The sequence below is a fragment of the Rutidosis leptorrhynchoides genome, chromosome 8 (assembly GCF_046630445.1).
Source record: "Rutidosis leptorrhynchoides isolate AG116_Rl617_1_P2 chromosome 8, CSIRO_AGI_Rlap_v1, whole genome shotgun sequence".
Classification (NCBI taxonomy): domain Eukaryota; kingdom Viridiplantae; phylum Streptophyta; class Magnoliopsida; order Asterales; family Asteraceae; genus Rutidosis; species Rutidosis leptorrhynchoides.
This window is the reverse complement of record NC_092340.1, coordinates 27,514,167-27,535,694: the sequence shown is the minus strand read 5'-3', so window position 1 is coordinate 27,535,694 and position 21,528 is coordinate 27,514,167. Positions and strand designations below refer to the sequence as shown.

The 21,528-nt window shown below is 32.5% G+C and overlaps 1 protein-coding gene across 1 annotated transcript; it reads right to left on the bottom strand.

Annotated features, from left to right (window-relative positions):
* Positions 1-3,222: 3,222 nt before the first annotated feature.
* Positions 3,223-16,699, bottom strand: LOC139863254 (uncharacterized). The gene is made up of 4 exons (XM_071851891.1): positions 16,579-16,699; positions 4,834-4,983; positions 3,889-4,778; positions 3,223-3,795 (listed from the first exon to the last, which is right to left on the bottom strand). Exons 1-4 carry the CDS (start codon positions 16,697-16,699, stop codon positions 3,223-3,225), a joined length of 1,734 nt encoding a protein of 577 aa, XP_071707992.1.
* Between the last annotated feature and the right edge of the window lie 4,829 nt (positions 16,700-21,528).

Below are 21,528 nucleotides of genomic sequence, written 5' to 3'. Positions count from 1 at the left end.
TAAAAGTTGCGCATGTATTCTCAGCCCCAAAAATGTAAAGAGTAAAAGGGGAAAAAGGCAAATGAAACTCACCATACTGTATTTCGTAGTAAAAATACATATAACATCATTGAACAAGTGTAAGGTTGGCCTCGGATTCACGAACCTATATCATTTATATATTTATTAACACATATAATTGTAATCAAATAAATTCATATATTATATCTTAATTTATATATCTTATATACATTTAATTTGTATATATTTAAAATAGTTAATATTTATATAGTTTAATATTATATTTAAAATCAATAATTTACAACAACAACAACAACAAAAATACCCAATCCCGCATATGCGAGGTATGGGGGAGGTTAGATGTAGACAATCCTTCCTCTATCCTAGAATAGAAGAGAAGTCGTTTCTCTATCCACGAGTCGAGAAAAAATTCTCTACCCGCATGAAGAGAACGTCATCCCTCTCCCTACCCCAGAGTAGAGAGATTGCTTCCGTGCAGACCTCCGGCCTATATATTAAAATAATAATAATAATAATAATAATAATAATAATAATAATAATAATAATAATAATAATAATAATAATAATGATAATAATAATAATAATAATAAATAAATAAATAAGTAAATAAATAAATATATAAAAGTGAAAGTAAAAATTATAGGCCATGGAAATGGTAGGAATCAAATTTTCATGGGTATTTAAACCTGCCTGAAAATTAATTTAGGCTCTAATCAGCAGTCAAGACGCCACAAAATCGACGCTTGTTGTTGCCTCGAATAATAGAGCCAAAAGACCTTGTGAACATAACACGAGAGGCATGTCAGGTGGAAGTTGTTGCGCACGCAAAGAGCCAACCACCTAGGACAAACCAAACACCACTCATGCACCTTTATGGTAGACATCCCCGAAGCCATACAACTAAAAGAAAACCAACGAAGCTCAAAAGCAAAGAAGGTCGTCCTCCTTCCTAATGGCCCCAAGATGCACTGAACGATGCGATACGCACTCACACACACACCACCCCCACCCCCACCTTCCCACACCCACCATACACACACCCCCACACCCTCACACACACACCCACACCCACACCCATATAAACACCCCGAAAACACACACCACACAACATTCCCAAAACACCCACACGCACAAAAAACACACCTACATACATACCTATATACATCCGTACATAAGCAAAACTACATACATACATACATGAAACTTGTACGTACATACATACCTATATCCACACATACATGCAATCATACATACATATCTACATAAGCATACAAATCTACGTACGTACCATTTACATATACACTTAGATACATACATCCTTACCTACATACAAACGTACCTACATAAGCAAACATACAAGAAAAGCATACCTCCATAACATAACAACAAACAACCATAAACAAGAGTTCATACAAACAAACGTTTAAACATACATACAAACATACATGCATACTCAAAAAAAAAAAAAAAAAAAAAAAAAAGTCTACAAGTAATACTACAAGTACATAAAACGGATAGTAAAGATAGAAGTAATAATACAAATAATAGTAGCTATTAAAAGTTACTAGAAGAAATAATAATATTAATATTAATAAAACTAATAATAATAATTTTAATAATTTATATTTATATTAAAACTACAACAATTATGATAATAATAGTAAATAATAGTGGTGAAAGTAAAAAAGAAATAATAGTAATAATAACATAAAAATAATACTAGTAATAATCAATACTAATAAAAATGGCAATGAAACCGGTAATAATCCTAATAAAAATACACTAATAATAATAATAATAATGATAATGATAATAATAATAATAATAATAATAATAATAATAATAATAATAATAATAATAATAATAATAATAATAATAATAATAATAATAATAATAATAATAATAATAGTAGTAGTAGTAAAGTAATAATAATAGTAATACTAATAATAATACAAATAATAAAATAGAAAGCAACCCTACTCGACAATTCTTATTCTAGCCCTCCACGCAATCCTATCTGAAGTCATGTCCTCGGTCAACAAAAGCTCTCTCATGTCGAGCTTTAGTCTATCCATCCACCTACGAGTAGGTCTACCCCTTCTCCTTACGCCGTCAACCGTGAGTGCCTCTACTCTCCTAACAGGGGCACTATGTGGTCGCCTCATCACGTGCCCATACCATCGAAGCCGTTCTTCTCTTAGTTTGTCGATGATGCCTCTAACTCCAAGGTTTTCCCTAAACACACCATTTGGAATCATGTCTAACATGGTTTTACCACACGTCCACCTAAGCATTCTCATTTCAGCCACTTCCATCCTTCTCTCATGGGCTTTCGTCATTGGCCAATATTCTGATCCGTACAACATAGCAGGTCTAATCGCCACTTTGAAGAATTTCCCTTTCAATTTGAGCGGTATCTTCTTGTCGCACAAAACCCCTTTCGCTGCTCTCCACTTCAGCCAGCCTACCTTAATACGATGGGTCACGTCCTCGTCGATCCTCCCCGATTTGTGAAGGACCGAGCCTAGATATCTAAACGATCTTGTGGATGCAAGATCTGGTCCCCAATGTTAATATGTACTCCAACATTTTGTTCATCCTCTGTCTTGGCGAAATCACACCTAAGGTATTCCGTCTTTTGTCTACTGATCCGTAGTCTGTTTTGTTCTAAGGTCTCCCTTCATTGCTCTAGTCTTCTATTAAGATCCTCTTTGGATTCTGATACAAGCACAATATCGTCGGAAAAAATCAAACACCAGGGGATGCTCTCTTATAATCCCCGAGACAACTCGTCGAGGATCAAAGCGAAAAGGAAAGGGCTAAGGGCAGATCCCTGGTGCAGGCCTAAATCTATCGAAAAATACTCTGTGTTTCCCACAGGAGTTCAAACACAAGACTTCGCCCCTTCATACATATCCACAATAGCTCTAATGTATCTACTTGGGATACCTCTAACATTAAGTGTCTTCTAAATCAGCTTTCGCGGAACACAATCATATGCCTTTTCTAAGTCTAAGAAAACCATCTCTAGGCTCTTTTGCTTTTCCCTAAACTTCTCTATAAGACTCCTTATAATATGAATTGCCTCCATCGAAGAGCGCCCTGGCATGAAGCCAAATTGGTTCTCCTAAATAGTAGTTTCTCGCCAAAGTCTAGTCTCGATCACTTTCTCCCAGAGCTTCATAGTATGACTAAGTAATTTTATGCCTCTATAATTACCGCAAATTTGGGCATCCCCTTTATTTTTGTAGATGGGGATAATCTCACTAAGTCTCCATTCCGTAGGCATTTATAGCATCTAAACGTCTTGTTAAAAAGACACGTCAACCACCTAACACCATCCTCTCCGAGGCACCGCCACGCCTCTATCAGAATCTGGTCTGGACCAACCGCTTTGTTTCTCCCCATCTTTCGTAGTGCTGATCTTACTTCTTCCTGGCAGATCCTCCTACAAAAATTGTTGTTCTGGAATTGTCCTATACCCAAGTCTTGCATATCCTCTCGATGCACAGGTCCTCCACCAAAGAAAAGAGATGAGAAATACCCTTCCCATCTTTTTCTAATTTCGTTTTCCTTCACTATGGTTTGACCGGCTTCATCTTTGATAAACTTGATGTTATCTATATCCCTCCTTCTACGCTCTCTAGCTTTTGCAATCCTGTAGATATCATTTGCTCCTTCTTTAGAGTCTAGTTTCTTATACAAATCTTCATACGCTTTATCTTTTGCACATGCAACAACCTTCTTAGCTTCTCTCTTGGCTTCTTTATATCTCTATTCAGCCATAGTTCTATCCTCGGTTGTTCCCTCCCGACATGCAGTGAGCTCCCTAAACCTCAGGTACTTAAGCGCGACTTTGGTTTGAACCTCGTCACTGATCCACCATGATTCTCTACTAGGCCTATGTCCTTTCGAAGTCCCTACTGCCACCCCTAAGGATTCCTTAGCTGCCTCTCTAATAGTGGATGCCAGACTCTCCCACATCTGATCCGCATTAACATGAGTATCCATCTCCACTCCTGCCTCAACTCTTTCTAAAACTAAAGCTTTAAATGTTTCAGCCTTCTCTTCATTCAGATTCTTCCATAGAATTCGAGGTTGAGCGGGTCTCGCACTCCTAAAAACTCGTCTCTGAAGAACTAACTCCATGACCAAGAATCTGTGTCGAGTGGAACATGCCCATGTAGTTAGGGCCCTACAGTCTCCGCATGACCTAAGGTCCCCTTTGCGAAGCAATAAATAGTCAATCTGGGTACTATTCCCCCCACTATGGAAGGTTGCAAGTTGAGCCTCCGTCTTCTTGAAGAAAGAATTTGCAACAACCAAATCGTGGGCAACAGCGAATTCGAGGATAGAGCGCCCTTCTTCATTTCTAACTCCGAATCCAAAGCCCCCATAGACTCCATCATAACCCTCCACATCAGTTCCTATATGTCCATTAAGATCTCCCCCAATGAGCAATCGATGGTCAGCAGGGCACCTCCTCACAACTGCATCCAACGATTCCCAAAAACGTCTCTTTTCGTCTTCTCCTAAACCCGCATGAGGTGCGTAAGCGCTAATGACCATGAAATTCTCCTCCTGGACAACTAACCTAACCGACATAATCCTATCGCTAAACCTCTCCACACCCACAACATGGTCCCTATAGGGGCGTCCTATAATGATTCCTACCCCGTTTCTAGCTACGCTAAAACCAGAAAACCACAACTTGTAGTCATCAATACAAACCGCCTCTTCACCTCTCCATCTAGTCTCTTGAACAACACAAAATGTCCACTTATCTCTTAAGTAAACTATCTACAAGCTCACGTGATTTGCTAGTCAAAGATCCTACATTCCAACTCCCCACTCTAATCCTAACACGGTTCGCTAGCCTATCCCCTCTTCTAAACCCTCTAGACCTAACCGCCGCAAAGCTAGAAGGACATGACCTCAAGTAACCATCTCTACGAGAAGCGTCTATTCTTACTCAAAAAAATAAAACCAAATATATTTATACAAGTAGTAGTGGCAATATATGATAAAAAAAAAAAAAACTATATATATATACGTACCTAAAAAGTAGCACAAAAATAATATCAGTAGAGATAATAAACTAATAATGGTAACTAAGCAAAGCCAGCCTACAATGAGAAATATTATTATTGTTATTATTATATTTATATTTATAATTTTTTATATTTATTATTATATTAATATACGGAATAATTAAGAAAGAAAAGTAAAACTCAAAAATTAACAAACCCAGCAAAGTAAACAAAGGCAAATTAAGTACTGTAATTAACAATCCCAGCAAACTAAACTCAGGTAGATGGACCGAACAAAGGGAGATAAAATTAGAATAAACGAATAAATATGTGTAAAAGGGGAGAGAAACAAGAACCCGCCGAAAAACACTTTTTCGGTACTATTGGACGGCAAAAACAAAATTCCGGCAGTGAACTCCCGTCGGGGGGTGAAAGCTTCTATTCCAGCGTAGATGGTGCCGTTAGGATCGTAAAATTGAATCCAGTTAGTTTCTAGTGGTGGTGTTTTCTAAAATAAAGTGATTTATAGCTTAAAATTAGTATATACGATTTGTTAGTTTTGGGTTTAGAAATGGTGTGTGTGAGCTGTTGTGAGAGAAAGCAGGAGAGAGAAGTAGTGTATCTAAAAGTTGTAAGGTTTTCCCTGTTCGGGTTACCCGGAAAGGGCGAGTAATCCGACCCCATACTCTAGTGTACGCAGCCCATCAGGAATACTCCCTGGCTGTTTCCAACCCTTCCCTGGCCAACCCAAGAATTGAACCTGAGACCTCTTGCAAGGATCTTATTAAAATCAATAATTTGTTATATATAAATATCTATATAAATAATCTTAATATATATAATTATATGAAATGTTATGGTAGTTGTAATATATATACTCTTATATAGAAAATATTTATTTGTTATTATAATATTATTAATATAAAAGTAGTAGTAGTAATAATAATAATAATAATAATAATAATAATAATAATAATAATAATAATAATAATAATAATAATAATAATAATAATAATAATAATAATAATAATAATAATAATAATAATAATAATAATAATAATAATAATAATAATAATAATAATAATAATGATAATATTAATAATACTACTAATAATACTAACTATAAAAATAATGATTTTTCTAATAATACTAACATTTATTTTAATAAATATAATGATAATAATGATAAGAATAATAATAATGATAAGTAAATAAATTAAATATCTACCTCAAAGATGATGTCCTAAAAAATACCCAAGTCCGGGTTTGAACCCGCGACGTCCCGCTAACCCGAAAACATCCTTAACCATTACGCTATGTGTTTCTCAAGAAAAAAAAATGCCCGAAACCTCTTAGTTTAACACCACAACACTAACCACTGCTCCGCTGTTATCATTCTTGAAATATGTCACCCAATTATTCTTTTAACATATACGAATCAGTTTTATCATCTTCCTAAATAATTCATCACTATCGCTCGTTCATAATTATAATCATACGTAGTCTACCCACATTCATCACCATAACTTAATCATTATCAATATCATGTTCCATTATCATTCATTTCTAACTAAAATTGGGCTTCGGCCCACCACAACAAACCGAATCACATCGGCCCACTAATCCTCTTACTCAAGCCCAACAGAGAAAAATATATATATAATAACTTGGCCCTCGGCCCAACAGTGGCCCGTTGCAGATTCTGTATAGAAAATAAGGATGTTGCTTCAACAATTTCGTTGGATTTGGGATCCTTTATATCTCTCCCTTCGTGAGCCCCACATTCCATGATCAAACAGCTAAAAAAAAAAATTCGGTCCTAACTTGTCCCACTAGTTCACCTAATATGCTTAAGAGAAGGAAAAACCAAAGGAATCATTGGTGCACTGTTATGGTTTTTAATATGTAAAGTGATACAGCAACTTCCCACTTTCATTAAATAAGATTATCACTTGCTTGTTGTGGAACCACATGATATACTGAATGATATACAAAGCATGTTTCCTCATCCCTACTAGTTACATCATCACCATTATTATCGCGTTATATCATCATCATTATTTTCTATATATAGCAGTAACTATGCATCGATGAATCAGCAACACTTTATATAATGATTGGCACAGAAAAGAGAAGATATATAGCAAGTTTCGATTTGGTTACATATCCGCATATCATCATCATCTTTTACTCTAATTCACACCATTTACAGGAGAGAGAGAAGAGAGATGGTGAGGCTTATGACCCATAAGGTGGTGGCTAAGCATGAAAACAGTGGTTGTTGTTGATTGATCGATGACAAGGTGATGGGTTTTAAGGTGAGGTAATCCGATGTTATTGAGGTTCGGTTGTAGTGGGTCAAGGTGGCTATGATTTCATGTTGATCGAAGTGAAAGATCGATTGTAGCAGTAGCAGTGGGTACGAAAAGAAACACACAAGGAAATAAATTAAATCGAAAGTGATTCAATGTGATTCAACGAAGAGAAAGAAAGAAAAAAAATAGAGGTGTTTGACAGGTTCGAGTTTAATTCTTCTGTTTTAATTTAACAGATTGTGTTAATTATTATTGGTACTTGATAATGGTAACGAAAAAGGAATTGGGATGTTTGCCCTCTATCCCGAGTTGGTCGATTGTATATAAAAGAGAAGATGGGTCGTCAGCAAATATTCGTATCAGAAGAAGATAACAAAATTTAAAAGCAGAAAAGGATTGATAACAAAATCGTACCTGTGATATCAATGTGTAACCGATTTTTGGATTATTCATCTGTTTTGGTTTGTGATTTGTACTAGATAGATTTAAAGGATCAATCAACCACAGTAGAGAAGATATAAGAAACTGATTACGTTCTATTCTGTATTTGTAATTGTATGTATATATGTATTTATACATCTATATTTATGTATACGTAGGTATAGCTATGTAAAACAGATTTCGATCTTTGTTGTATTGTAGTGTTAACTTGATTTGTACTGTTAATCAATTATATACAGTTATGTTGAATTTATGAGATTTGCAATCGTGATATATATATATATATATATATATATATATATATATATATATATATATATATATATATATATATATATATATATATATATATATATATATATATATATATATATATATATATATATATATATATATATATATATATATATATTGTAACTAATTAGTATTATTAAACATTTAAGTATAATAATAATACTAATAATAATAATAATAATAGTGATTATATTATTAATAATAATCATATTAATAAATAATAACGATCTTAAAATGATAATGTTAGTAAGTTTAATGATAATAATCATAATAAAAATGATATCACTAATATTATAACTAGTATTAGTAATAACACTACTTATAATAATTTTAAAAATGATATTACTAATGATAATCAAAACAATTTGTATTTCTCTTATATTAATGATTCGTAATTGTAATGGTAATAAAATTATCTAATAATATTACTAATATTACTCATAACATATATATTTATTTACACACCGATGTTCGTGAATCGTCGGGAATAGTTAAAGGTCAAATGCATTTATGAAAAATATTTCCAACATTTTGAGGCTCGGTTTAATAGACTTTGCTTATCGTGTCGGAATCCTATAAAGATTAAAGTTTAAATTTGGTCGGAAATTTCCGGGTCATCATATATTACACCGCATGAATACAATTATCTTATTCCGACTCACTCGTTTATTCTTCTTCGAACTTGGTTCTTTTTGCAAAGTTTTTAGGGATATATGATGTTCCCCTAATACGAGCTGTCGTTTTCCACAACAGTTTAGAAAAACCTGGTGGTTTAGAGGTTCCCGGGTCATTGTTACAACTTAAGGAATTCGGGGGTTGAAGATACATATAAAGTTCATCGGGGTTGGAATTAGATTTCTCTATTTTTATACCCTTTTCCTTATTATTTTCTTATGCCTTTTTAAATTCAGTTGGGGTAATTTCTATAACATCATCGGAATCCTCGTCGGGATCCGATTCATCGGAGAATTGGTAATCCTCCCAATATTTTGCTTCCTTGGCGGAAACACCATTGACCATAATTAACCTTGGTCGGTAGGTTGAGGATTTTCTTTTACTTAACCGTTTTATTATTTCCCCCACCGGTTCTATTTCTTCTTCCGGTTCCTCCTCCTCCGGTTCCTCCTCTTCCGGTTCCGATTCTTCTTCCGGTTCCGATTCTTCTTCCGGTTCCTCTTCGGGAACTTGTGAATCAGTCCACGAATCATTCCAAATTACATTTGACTCTTCATTATTATTAGGTGAGTCAATGGGACTTGTTCTAGAGGTAGACATCTGAAATGTCCCGTTCTTATTGATTAAAAACGTTCCATATTAATTGATTTCGTTGCGAGGTTTTGACCTCTATATGAGACGTTTTTCAAAGACTGCATTCATTTTTTTAAAACAAACCATAACCTTTAATTCATCAATAAAGGTTTAAAAGACTTTACGTAGATTATCAAATAATGATAATCTAAAATATCATGTTTACACATGACCATTACATAATGGTTTACAATACAAATATGTTACAACGAAGTAAGTTTCGTGAATGCAGTTTTTACACAATATCATACAAGCATGGACTCCAAATCTTGTCCTTATTTTAGTATGCGACAGCGGAAGCTCTTAATAATCACCTGAGAATAAACATGCTTTAAACGTCAACAAAATTGTTGGTGAGTTATAGGTTTAATTTCTACATTTATCAAATCATAATAATAATAGACCACAAGATTTTATTTTTCATAACAACTATCTCAAATCAGGCATTCGCAAACTGCAGAGATAAAAATCATTCATATGGTGAACACCTGGTAACCGACATTAACTACATGCATATAGAATATCCCCTATCATTCCGGGACTCTACATCGGACATGATAAAATCGAAGTACTAAAGCATCCGGCAAGTTCGGATGGGGCTCGTTGGGCCTGATAGATCTATCTTTAGGATTCACGTCAATTAGTAGAACAGTTTACTAATTCTTAGGCTAACAAGCTAAAAAGGGGCATATCCAAATTCGATCCTTCAACCATAGAATATAGTTTCACATACTTGTGTCTATTTCGAAAAGCATTTATAAAACTGCATGTATTCTCATCCCAAAAATATTAGATTTTTAAAAGTGGGACTATAACTCACTTTCACCAATTATCACTTCATCGAGAATTAGACTTGGCTACGGGTTGATTCACGAACCTATAACAATATATACATATATCAAAATATGATCGAAATATATTCACAATATTTTCTTTATTACGTGTTGATGATTTTTAGTTGTCCAGTTAGCGGTCCAACGTTAGAAGTCCACAATTGATCGTACATGAATAATTTAATATATATATTGAATCAATCCACGACCCAGTGTATACATATCTCAGTATTGATCACAACTCAAACTATATATATATTTTGGAATCAACCTCAACCCTGTATAGCTAACTCCAACATTCACATATAGAGTGTCTATGGTTGTTCCGAAATATATATATAGATGTGTCCACATGATAGGTCAAAACATTGTATACGCGTCTATGGTATCTCAAGATTACATAATATACAATATAAGTTGATTAAGTTATGGTTGGAATAGATTTGTTACAAATTTTCACGTAGCTAAAATGAGTAGTTTTTACCAATTTTGTTTTGCTCTCCATTTCTTCGTTTCTCATCCGTTTTGAGTGATTTAAGCGGCCATGGTTTTGTATTGAACTTGAATTTATGAAACTAAACAGAAAAAGTATAAGTTTATAGTCAGAAATACAAGTTACAAGTCGTTTTTGAAAGAGGTAGTCATTTCCGTCGAAAGAACGACATCTTGATGACTATTTTGAAAAACATACTTTCACTTTGAGTTTAACCATGATTTTTGGATATGGTTTCATGTTCATAAGAAAAATCATTTTCCCAAAAGTATAGCTTTTAAATCAAAGTTTTTCATAGTTTTTAATTATCCAAACCAAAATAGCCCTCGGTTGTAACTACGACGGCGTATATCCGGTTTTATGGTGTTTATCGTGTTTCCAAGTTTCAAATCATTAAGTTAGTATACCATATAGATATAGAACATGTGTTTAGTTAATTTTAAAAGTGCAGTTAGAAGGATTAACTTTATTTGCGAACAAGTTTAGAATTAACTAAACTATGTTCTAGTGATTACAAGTTTATAACATCGAATAAGACAGCTTTTTATGTATGAATTGAATGATGTTATGAACATCATTACTACCTCAAGTTCCTTGGATAAACCTACTGGAAATGAGAAAAATGGATCTAGCTTCAAAGGATCCTTGGATGGCTTGAAAGTTCTTGAAGCAGGATCATGACACGAAAACAAGTTCAAGTAAGATTTTCACTCGAAATAAGATTGTTATAGTTATAGAAATTGAACCAAAGTTTGAATATGATTCTTACCTTGAATTAGAAAGATAACTTTCTATAAGAAACAAAGATTTCTTGAGGTTGGATGATCACTTTACAAGATTGGAAGTGAGCTAGCAAACTTAAAGGTGGTGTTGGTGTGTTCTTGAGTTGTTGTTTTGTATGTTGATCTAGTTTAGGATTTATGAACTAGATTGAGCTAGATTATGAAGAAAAAGATGAAGAAAACTTAGAACAAATGAAGAACACTTGAGAGAGAGTAATTTGATTCATAAAAATTGCAAAGTGAATGTGTTTATGGTGAATGATGAAAACGTGGTACACCATGAGTCATATAGGCTCCATTAGTTTGATTTTTAGTATAATAATTCTAGCTAGTTGCCAAATGATGGTTCCCATAAGGTTAGGTAGCTCACATGGGCTGCTAAGAGCAGATTTTTATGTGTATATACCAATAGTAAATACATCTAGAAGCTACGTATTCTACGAGTACATACGTGTAGAATTGTTGATGAAAATGAATGAGAATGTAATTGTAAGTATTTTTGTTAACTGGAAGTACTTTGATATATGTCTTGAAGTCTTTAAAAAGTGTTCAAATAAATTTAAATACATTACATGTATATACATTTTAATGAATTCGTTTAGCCATCGATAGTCGTTACATGTAAGTGTTGTTTTGAAACCTTTAAGTTAACGATCTCATTTAATGTTATTAATCCATTGTTTCTTATATCACATGAGATGTTAAATTGTTATATTATCATGTTAACATGATATATGAATATATCTTAATATGATATATATATATACATTAAAATGTCGTTACAACGATAATCGTTACGTATATGTCTCGTTTCGAAATCCTTAAGTTAGTAGTCTTGTTTTTACTTATGTAGTTCATTGTTAATACATTTAATGATATATTTAATTATCATTTTATCATGTTAAATATAATGCAACAATACCTTAATATGATTCATATATATTTAGTAAGGCGTTGTTATAACGATAATCGTTAAATATATCATTTCGAGTTTCTTACGTCAATAATCTCATTTTTATGTATATAATTCATTGTTACTATATTTAATGAGATACTTTATTATCAATATATCATGTTTAACATATATCTTTATCCATATATGTATCATCATGTCATATACAACTTATACCGTTCGTGAATTATTGGTCAAACTGGGTGATCAAACATTTACAAAATTTCAGTTTCAATTAACCAAGTCTTAACAAGTTTGATTGCTTAACATGTTGGAAACATTTAATCATGCAAATATAGTTTTCATTTTCATTTAATATACCATCATAGAAAAGTTCGAAAAAGTTCGGGTCACTACAACACCTTCAACCGCTTAAAATTTCGGGACAAAATTTATTTAACGGGTAGGTACTGTAGTGACCCGAACTTTTCCGAACCTTTCTATGATTATATGTTTAATGAAAACTATATTTGCATGATTAAATGTTTCCAACATGTTAAGCAATCAAACTTGTTAAGACTTGGTTAATTGAAACAGAAATTATGTAAATGTTTGATCACCCAGTTTGATCGATGATTCACGAACGCTATAAGTTGTATATGACATGATGATACATATATGGATAAATATATATGTTTAACATGATATAATGATAATCAAGTATCTCATTAAATATAGTAACAATGAGTTATGTACATAAAATGAGACTATTGACGTAAGAAACTCGAAATGATATATATAACGATTATCGTTATAACAACGCCTTACTGAATATATATGAAACATATTAAAGTATTGTTACATTATATTTAACATGATAAAATGATAATTAAATATATCATTAAGTGTGTTAACAATGAACTACATAAGTAAAAACAAGACTACTAACTTAAGGATTTCGAAACGAGACATATACGTAACGATTATCGTTGTACCGAGATTTTAATGTATATATATCATATTAAGATATATTCATACATCATGTTAACATGATAATATAAGAATTTAACATCTCATTAGATATAATAAACAATGGATTAACAACATTAAATGAGATCGTTAATTTAAAGGTTTCAAAACAACACTTACATGTAACGACTATCGATGGCTAAACGACTTCATTAAAATGCATATACATGTAATGTATTTAAATGTATTTGAACACTTTTGAAAGACTTCAAGACATATATCAAAGTACTTCCAGTTAACAAAAATACTTACAATTACATTCTCATTCATTTTCACCAACAATTCTACACGTATGTACCCGTACATGTACTCGTACAATACGCAGCTTCTAGATGTATTTACTATTAGTATATACACTCCAATAATCAGCTCTTAGCAGCCCATGTGAGTTACCTAACCTTGTGGGAACCATCATTTGGCAACTAGCTAGAATTATTACACTAAAAATCAAACTAATGGAGCCTATATGACATACCAAGAATCACGTTTTTATCACCTACCAATAACACTTTCACTTTGCAATTTTTTTGAATCAAACTACTCTCTCTCAAGTTCTCTCTTGGTGTTCTAAGTGTTCTTCATCATCTTCAACAAAATCTAGCTCAATCTAGTTCATAAATCCATACATAAACCAAGTTATAAAACAACTACTCAAGAACACACCAACAACATTTCCAAGTTTGCTAGCTTACTTCCAATCTTACAAATCCATTCCAAGTAATCATCCAAGATCAAGAAACCTTTGTTTCTTACAGTAGGTTATCTTTCTAATTCAAGATAATACTCATATTCAAACTTTGGTTCAATTTCTATAACTATAACAATCTTATTTCAAGTGATGATCTTACTTGAACTTGTTTTCGTGTCATGATTCTGCTTCAAGAACTTTCAAGCCATCCAAGGATCCTTTGAAGCTAGATCCATTTTTATCTTTTCCATTAGGTTTATCCAGAAAACTTGAGGTAGTAATGATATTCATAACATCATTCGATTCATATATATAAAACTATCTTATTCGAAGATTATAACTTGTAATCACTAGAACATTGTTTAGTTAATTCTAAACTTGTTCGCAAACAAAGTTAATCCTTCTAACTAGACTTTTAAAATCAACTAAACACATGTTCTATATCTATATGATATTCTAACTTAATGATTTAAAACCCGAAAACACGATAAACACCATAAAACCGAATATACGTCGTCGTAGTAAAACCGGGGGCTGTTTTGGTTTGGATAATTAAAAACTATTAAAAACTTTGATTTAAAAGCTATACTTCTGGGGAAATGATTTTTCTTATGAACATGGTACTATATCCAAAAATCATGGTAAAACTCAAAGTGAAAGTATGTTTTTCAAAATGGTCATCAAGATGTCGTTCTTTCGACGGAAATGACTACCTCTTTCAAAAACGACTTGTAACTTGTATTTTTGACTATAAACTTATACTTTTTCTGTTTAGTTTCATAAAGTTAAGTTCAATACAAAACCATAGCTGCTTAAATCACTCAAAACGGATTTAAAACGAAGAAGTTATGGGTAAAACAATATTGGTAAAAATTACTTATTTTAGCTACGTGAAACTTCATAACAAATCTATTCCAACCATAACTTAATCAACTTATATTGTATATTATGTAATCTTGAGATACCATAGACACGTATACAATGTTTCGACCTATCATGTCGACTCATATATATATATATATATATATATATATATATATATATATATATATATATATATATATATATATATATATATATATATATATATATATATATATATATATATATATATATATATTGCGGAACAACCATAGGCACTCTATATACAAATGTTGGAGTTAGCTATACAGGGTTGAGGTTGATTCCAAAATATATATATAGTTTGAGTTGTGATCAATACTGAGATATGTATACACTGGGTCGTGGATTGATTCAAGATAGATATTAAATTATTCACATAGGACTAAGTATGGACTTCTAACGTTGGACTGCTAACTGGACAACTAAAATCATCAACACGTAATAAAGAAAATATTGTGAATATATTTTGATCATATTTTGATATGTATATATATATTGTTATAGGTTCGTGAATTAACCCGTGGCCAAGTCTAATTCTCGACGAAGTGATAATCGGTGAAAGTGAGTTATAGTCCCACTTTTAAAATCTAATATTTTTGGGATGAGAATACATGCAGTTTTATAAATGTTTTACGAAATAGACACAAGTAATTGAAACTACATTATATGGGTGAATGATCGAAGCCGAATATGCCCCTTTTTGCTTGGTAACCTAAGAATTAGTAAACCGATCTACTAATTGACGCAAATCCTAAAGATAGATCTATGGGCCCGACGAACCCCATCCGTTGTAGCGGATGCTTTAGTACTTCGATGTTTATTTTATCATGTCCGATAGATGTCCCGGAATGATAGGGGATATTCTTATATGCATCTAGTTAATGTCGGTTACCAGGTGTTCACCATATGAATGATTTTTATCTCTATGCAGTTTGCGAAATGCCTGATATGAGATGGTTGTTATGAAAAATGAAATCTTGTGATCTATTATTATTATGATTTGATAAATATAGAGATTAAACCTATAACTCACCAATATTTTTGTTGATGTTTAAAGCATGTTTATTCTCAGGTGATGATTAAGAGCTTCCGTTGTTGCATACTAAAATAAGGACAAGTTTTGGAGTCTATGCTTGTATGATATTGTGTAAAAACTGCATTCAAGAAACTTATTTCGATGTAACATATTTGTATTGTAAACCATTATGTAATGGTCGTGTGTAAACGGTATATTTTAGATTATCATTATTTGATAATCTACGTAAAGCTTTTTAAACCTTTATTGATGAAATAAAGGTTATGATTTATTTTAAAAATGAATGCAGTCTTTGAAAAACGTCTCATATAGAGGTCAAAACCTCGCAATGAAATCAATTAATATGGAACGTTTTTAAATCAATAAGAACGGGACATTTTAAGTGGGGCCCACCCCCTTGCTGATTTTGGCCGAAAATTCCCTTAGGGAGGGGGATGTTTTGAAACTTTTGCAAACTAGTGGCTATTTGATCAAAAACACCATTACTTCCTCATTTAACCTAAGCATTTCTACTTTTTTGTTTTCTCCTTCCTCTTTTTCTTTGTTTGAGCCGTCTACCACCACCATCATTATCATCATCATCTTCATCAATCAAGTGCTTGGAATTTAGGGTTTTCATCATAATCGGATTCATCTCTTCGATCTCTACACGTTCATATCTTTCAATTCTTGAGTAGGGTATAAACCCTAACCCTAGATTTTTAATTTTTCTATATTTTTCTGTATTTTGATGTTATATTGATAGTATGATAGTTACATGTTATTGGATTGATGATTGTATGCGTAGAATTGCTCGTTTATACATGTTTTCGGTTTGATTGAATTGGGACAGCAGCCTTTTCGTTCATTTCTGATATTGTAACTGATATAAAAGTGAAATTGAAGTGTTTAGATGAGTTCCTCTCATCAAGACATTAATTTTAGACTCCGGATTCATGTCATTTCGATTCCCGGAACTTAAGATATGATTAAAATGGTGTTTTGTTAAGATTGAAATGTGAAAACGAAATGAACCAGGTTTGGTCCGACTTTGTGACCAACTTTAGAGTATTTAGGGTGTACTAGTGTGTTAGGATTAATGATGGGATGAACTTTCATGTTCGGGTCATCTAAATCTGAGCCACGGATCACCCGTTATGACTAAAACGTGTTTTTGAATGGATTAAATTTTCAAGTGGTGTAATGGCTGATCATCACGACTTGGTTACTGTTCTAGGAGTGTTCTTGAGTGCACCAAAGTGTCAGGTGGTTTGATTAGGCGGAGATATATATATATATAAGGCTCCCCGAAAACTGACACCCGGGGCTCAAGATATGACCCGATGAACTTTTGTTTAAAACTTATGGTTAATTATTAAAACTTATTATATAAATAATGATTTTCATTATAATTAAATTACTTATGATATAAAAAGTAATTATTATAATTTAAGACTTATGATATATATTTATTATATCATTATTTAATTACTTATGATTTAATTAAACTTTTAATTAAACTTATGATTAATAATACTTTTATTTTTAAGGAAAAATACTTATGATAAGTATTAAATTTATATTATGAGATTATTATAATAAGACTTATAATAAGGATTAATTAATTATTTAATTATTATAAGGCTTAGTTATTATTTAATTATAATTTAATTATTAAATACTTATGATTTAATGATTATAATTAGAAACTTATGATATGATTAATAATTCATTATTAATTAATAATACTTATGATATGATTAAAATTTATTATTAATTAATAATACTTATATTATGACTAATATTTAATTAATTAATTAAATACTTATGTTATATTAATTATATCATTTAAACTTATGTTAACTTTATTAATTCATTTTAATTTAATTAAACTTATTGTTATAACATAATTATACATATTTGACTTTAAATAACATTATAACTTATATTATCACTATAACTTATACTTTTAAAATTAATGTTGACTATGTTTGACCAAGGTTGACTTTTGAGTTGACTTTCAGTTGACTTTGACTTTTAGTTGACTTTTGTTGACTTTCTAATTAAGGAAACTTTCCTAACTTAAAAACTTTCTAAAAATAGAAACTTTCTAAATATGGAAACTTTCTAAATTTGGAAACTTTCCAAAAATAGAAACTTTCCTAAAATAGAAACTTTCCAAAAATAGAAACTTTCCTAAAATAGAAACTTTTCAAAAATAGAAACTTTCCTAAAATAGAAACTTTCCTAAAATAGAAACTTTCTAAAAATAGAAAGTGTGTGTCCGTACGCTGTTCCGATCAAACCGATGCATGTTGAGTATTGTTCTATGTCTACTTGCAACATGTACAATAGCTATCATACTAAGACTTGACCTAAGTTAGTTATATATATCGACCTGCTTTATTTATAGGTCGGCGTTGTGATCATTCATGATCACTTTACTTCGTTTGCTGTTCGCATTTTTGTGTGGTTACTTCATTTGCTTTAAGGTGAGTTATAGTCCCGTTTTTACATACTTTTCAAAGTATATTTTTGGGATGTGATTACATGCAATTTATTTACGTTTAGACACAAGTGGCAATTAAATTTAAATTATTCGTTATGATTTGAACAAATATATTCCCTAGTCTGGTAACTGTAATCACTGGTCTCTACTGGTGAACGCGAATCCTACGGATAGATCTATCGGGTTTGACAACCCCATTTCGAGCTAGTCGCGCTAGCAATTTATAATCGGAATGTTTAGTACTTCGTATTTTGTTGTAGATACACTGTTCGGTGTATATTATTTATTGTGTTTGGCAAGGGTAAATAAAGGGTTAAGTGGTTACCAGGTGGCTCATTGATAATGGAATAATGTTTAATATTTTCTAACATTTTTAAATCTTGTGGTCTAAAGTTTATTTACTTATTTAAACCTATAATTCACTCAACCTTTGTGTTGACAGTTTACTCGCATGTTTTCACAGGTACTTGAGTTTATGTGATGCTCCCGCTGTGTTTAGAAGAGTCTGCATGCATTTGGGCAGATTTTATGAAACAATTTTGAAACTTAAGCTTGCATTCTGTTTTTGGATAATTTAAACTTGTGGGTTTGTTGACAATGTTTTGTGTCAACTTTGGTTATTTAATATGTTGGGTTATTTTTAAACTACATATTTTGGTATGTTTCCTTTTTAGGAAACTTTTGAAATAAAAGAATGCAATGATGTTTATTTAATTCATTTAAGTCCGATCAAGCTGTGGGACCAACTGACGGAACCGTTAAGTGTTTTGACGGGGTCGTCACAGTAGGTGGTATGGCAAAGATGTATATGCATGTGGTACAAAAGTTAGAAACATGTAGGAGGGGATTCTTTAATGGTACGAATGTAGATGTGTGGAGTACAAGTTGGTAAAGCATAGAAGGTGGAACTATTCATCATTTTTCGGTTTTAGTGAAGGTATAAATTATTAACTAATAAAAATGATAAGCCATTTGTTATTAACTATACTAGCGTGCACCTCACGAATTTGTTGAATTATATTTATTTATATTTATATTTATTATATTAATCTTAATTAATAATAAGAATAAATTGATAGTTACTCCTATAAACGGTTGATTTGGCGGTGGTGTGGTGGTTCGATGGTCCGGTGGTGTTCTGGTGTTTCGGTGGTGGTTCGATAGTCCAGTCTTGGTTCGTTGGTCCGATGGTGGTTTGGTGGTCTGATGATTTGGTGGTCCGGTCGTAACTCGATGGTTCGGTGGTGGTTAAGTTGTCCATGGTGGTCCGTTGGTCCAATGGTAGTCCGATGCTAATGATAGGTGGTGGGTGGTAGTGGTATGTGGTGGTGGTGATGGTGATTGAGAAGTAATTTTGTTTATTAAAAATCAATGGTTGAGATTAAAATAAATGAACCAGTGGTCGATATGAAGATAAATTAATGGTTGTAAATTATGGTTCATAGCTAATTGGGTGGTCAAGATTCAATTTTTTTCAAAAATGATAGTAACATAATTAAGGATCATCACTTTTTTGCCCATTTTTTCACCCAATTTTGCCTCAGAGCCCAAATTTTTTTTTTCCAAAATGTCCGCGCAAGTCGCAAGAAACCTTGCGACCAGACCCGCTCAAGGCGCAAATTTGCGACCTTGCGCCTTGCGTCCTTATCTGATCAGAGTTGGATTTTCTGGATAAGATTTCGTAAGATTTCTTAGATTTTTTCGGATAAGATTTTTACCCTATATATAGAATGATCCTGGAACTTTGCATTCACAGTCTCATTACATTTAAAAACATATTCAATTCATAGTTTATAGCCACGTCAAGGTACTGTTTTAAGCATTTTTTTTCACTAATTTTAGTATTTATGAATTGTGCTAATGATGATTAATTTTAGTGTGTTGTTCATTTCAGTTAATATCCATGTCAGGAAGAGCTTCACGAAGAATTTCACAAGGAGAGTCATCACAACAGGTTGATGATAGACGACGACTAGTGGATGATCGTCCTATTCTGACTGGTTGTTATGTTGCTGCTCAACCAAAATTTTCTGCGTACTGGCGGGAAATTAGTGCTGGAGCTTTTCTCAATCATCCTCAAGAAAATACATACTATCCCAAACTTGTTAGGGAATTTTATGCAAACTATGTGTTTGATCTACGTAAGGTGAAATGTGTTCACTTTAACATGTTTGGTTATCCATACAATTGGACATTTGAGGAGTTTGAGGAGAACCTAGATATCCCCGCGGGGGATTTCAAGTTTTTCAATCTAAGCAAGGATGTGAAAAGTGGCCCGAGGAGGTCACCTGCGGGAAATTTGTTCTCAGCTTCTGGTTATGTTTTGGGACTGTGCAAACCTGATTTTGTCTTTCCAAACAGTGGTCCTATCATAATCGGGGAAGAACATATTCAGGATCAGTATCGACAGATGATGAGGGTCATCAAGAAGAATGTCATGTTTCGAGATGATAATGATGTGGAGCTATATGTAACCGAAGTTTTGATTTTGATGTGTTTGATCGAACAAATCCAAATTAATCTTGCATATGTGGTTACTAATCGAATGGTGGGATTGCCAGCGGCTGCTGGGAGAGGATTACCCTATGGCTTGTTGTTGAACAACTTCTTTCTTGATGAAGATGAGTTGGTGTATCCTTCTGATCGAGTGAAGTTGAATGCTGAGGTTCTGCATGCTGCTTAAATGTTTTCTATGTGTTGGTCATGTAATAAATTAGGTCGTAAGGCCTTTTGTAATAAACTATGCAATTCGGATTACATAAATGTTATTGAAATTTTATTCTACCTATATTTTACCTTCTTTAAATCATATTATCAACAAGACGCAAATCAAGTCTTGCGACCAAAAACGCGCAAGGCGCAAGATACCTTGCGACCAAAAACGCGCAAGGCGCAAATTTGCGACCTTACGTCCTTGCATTTTTGTTGTTATATAAAAAAAAATCTGTTGTTTTTCTCATTTTCCCCATTTGCTC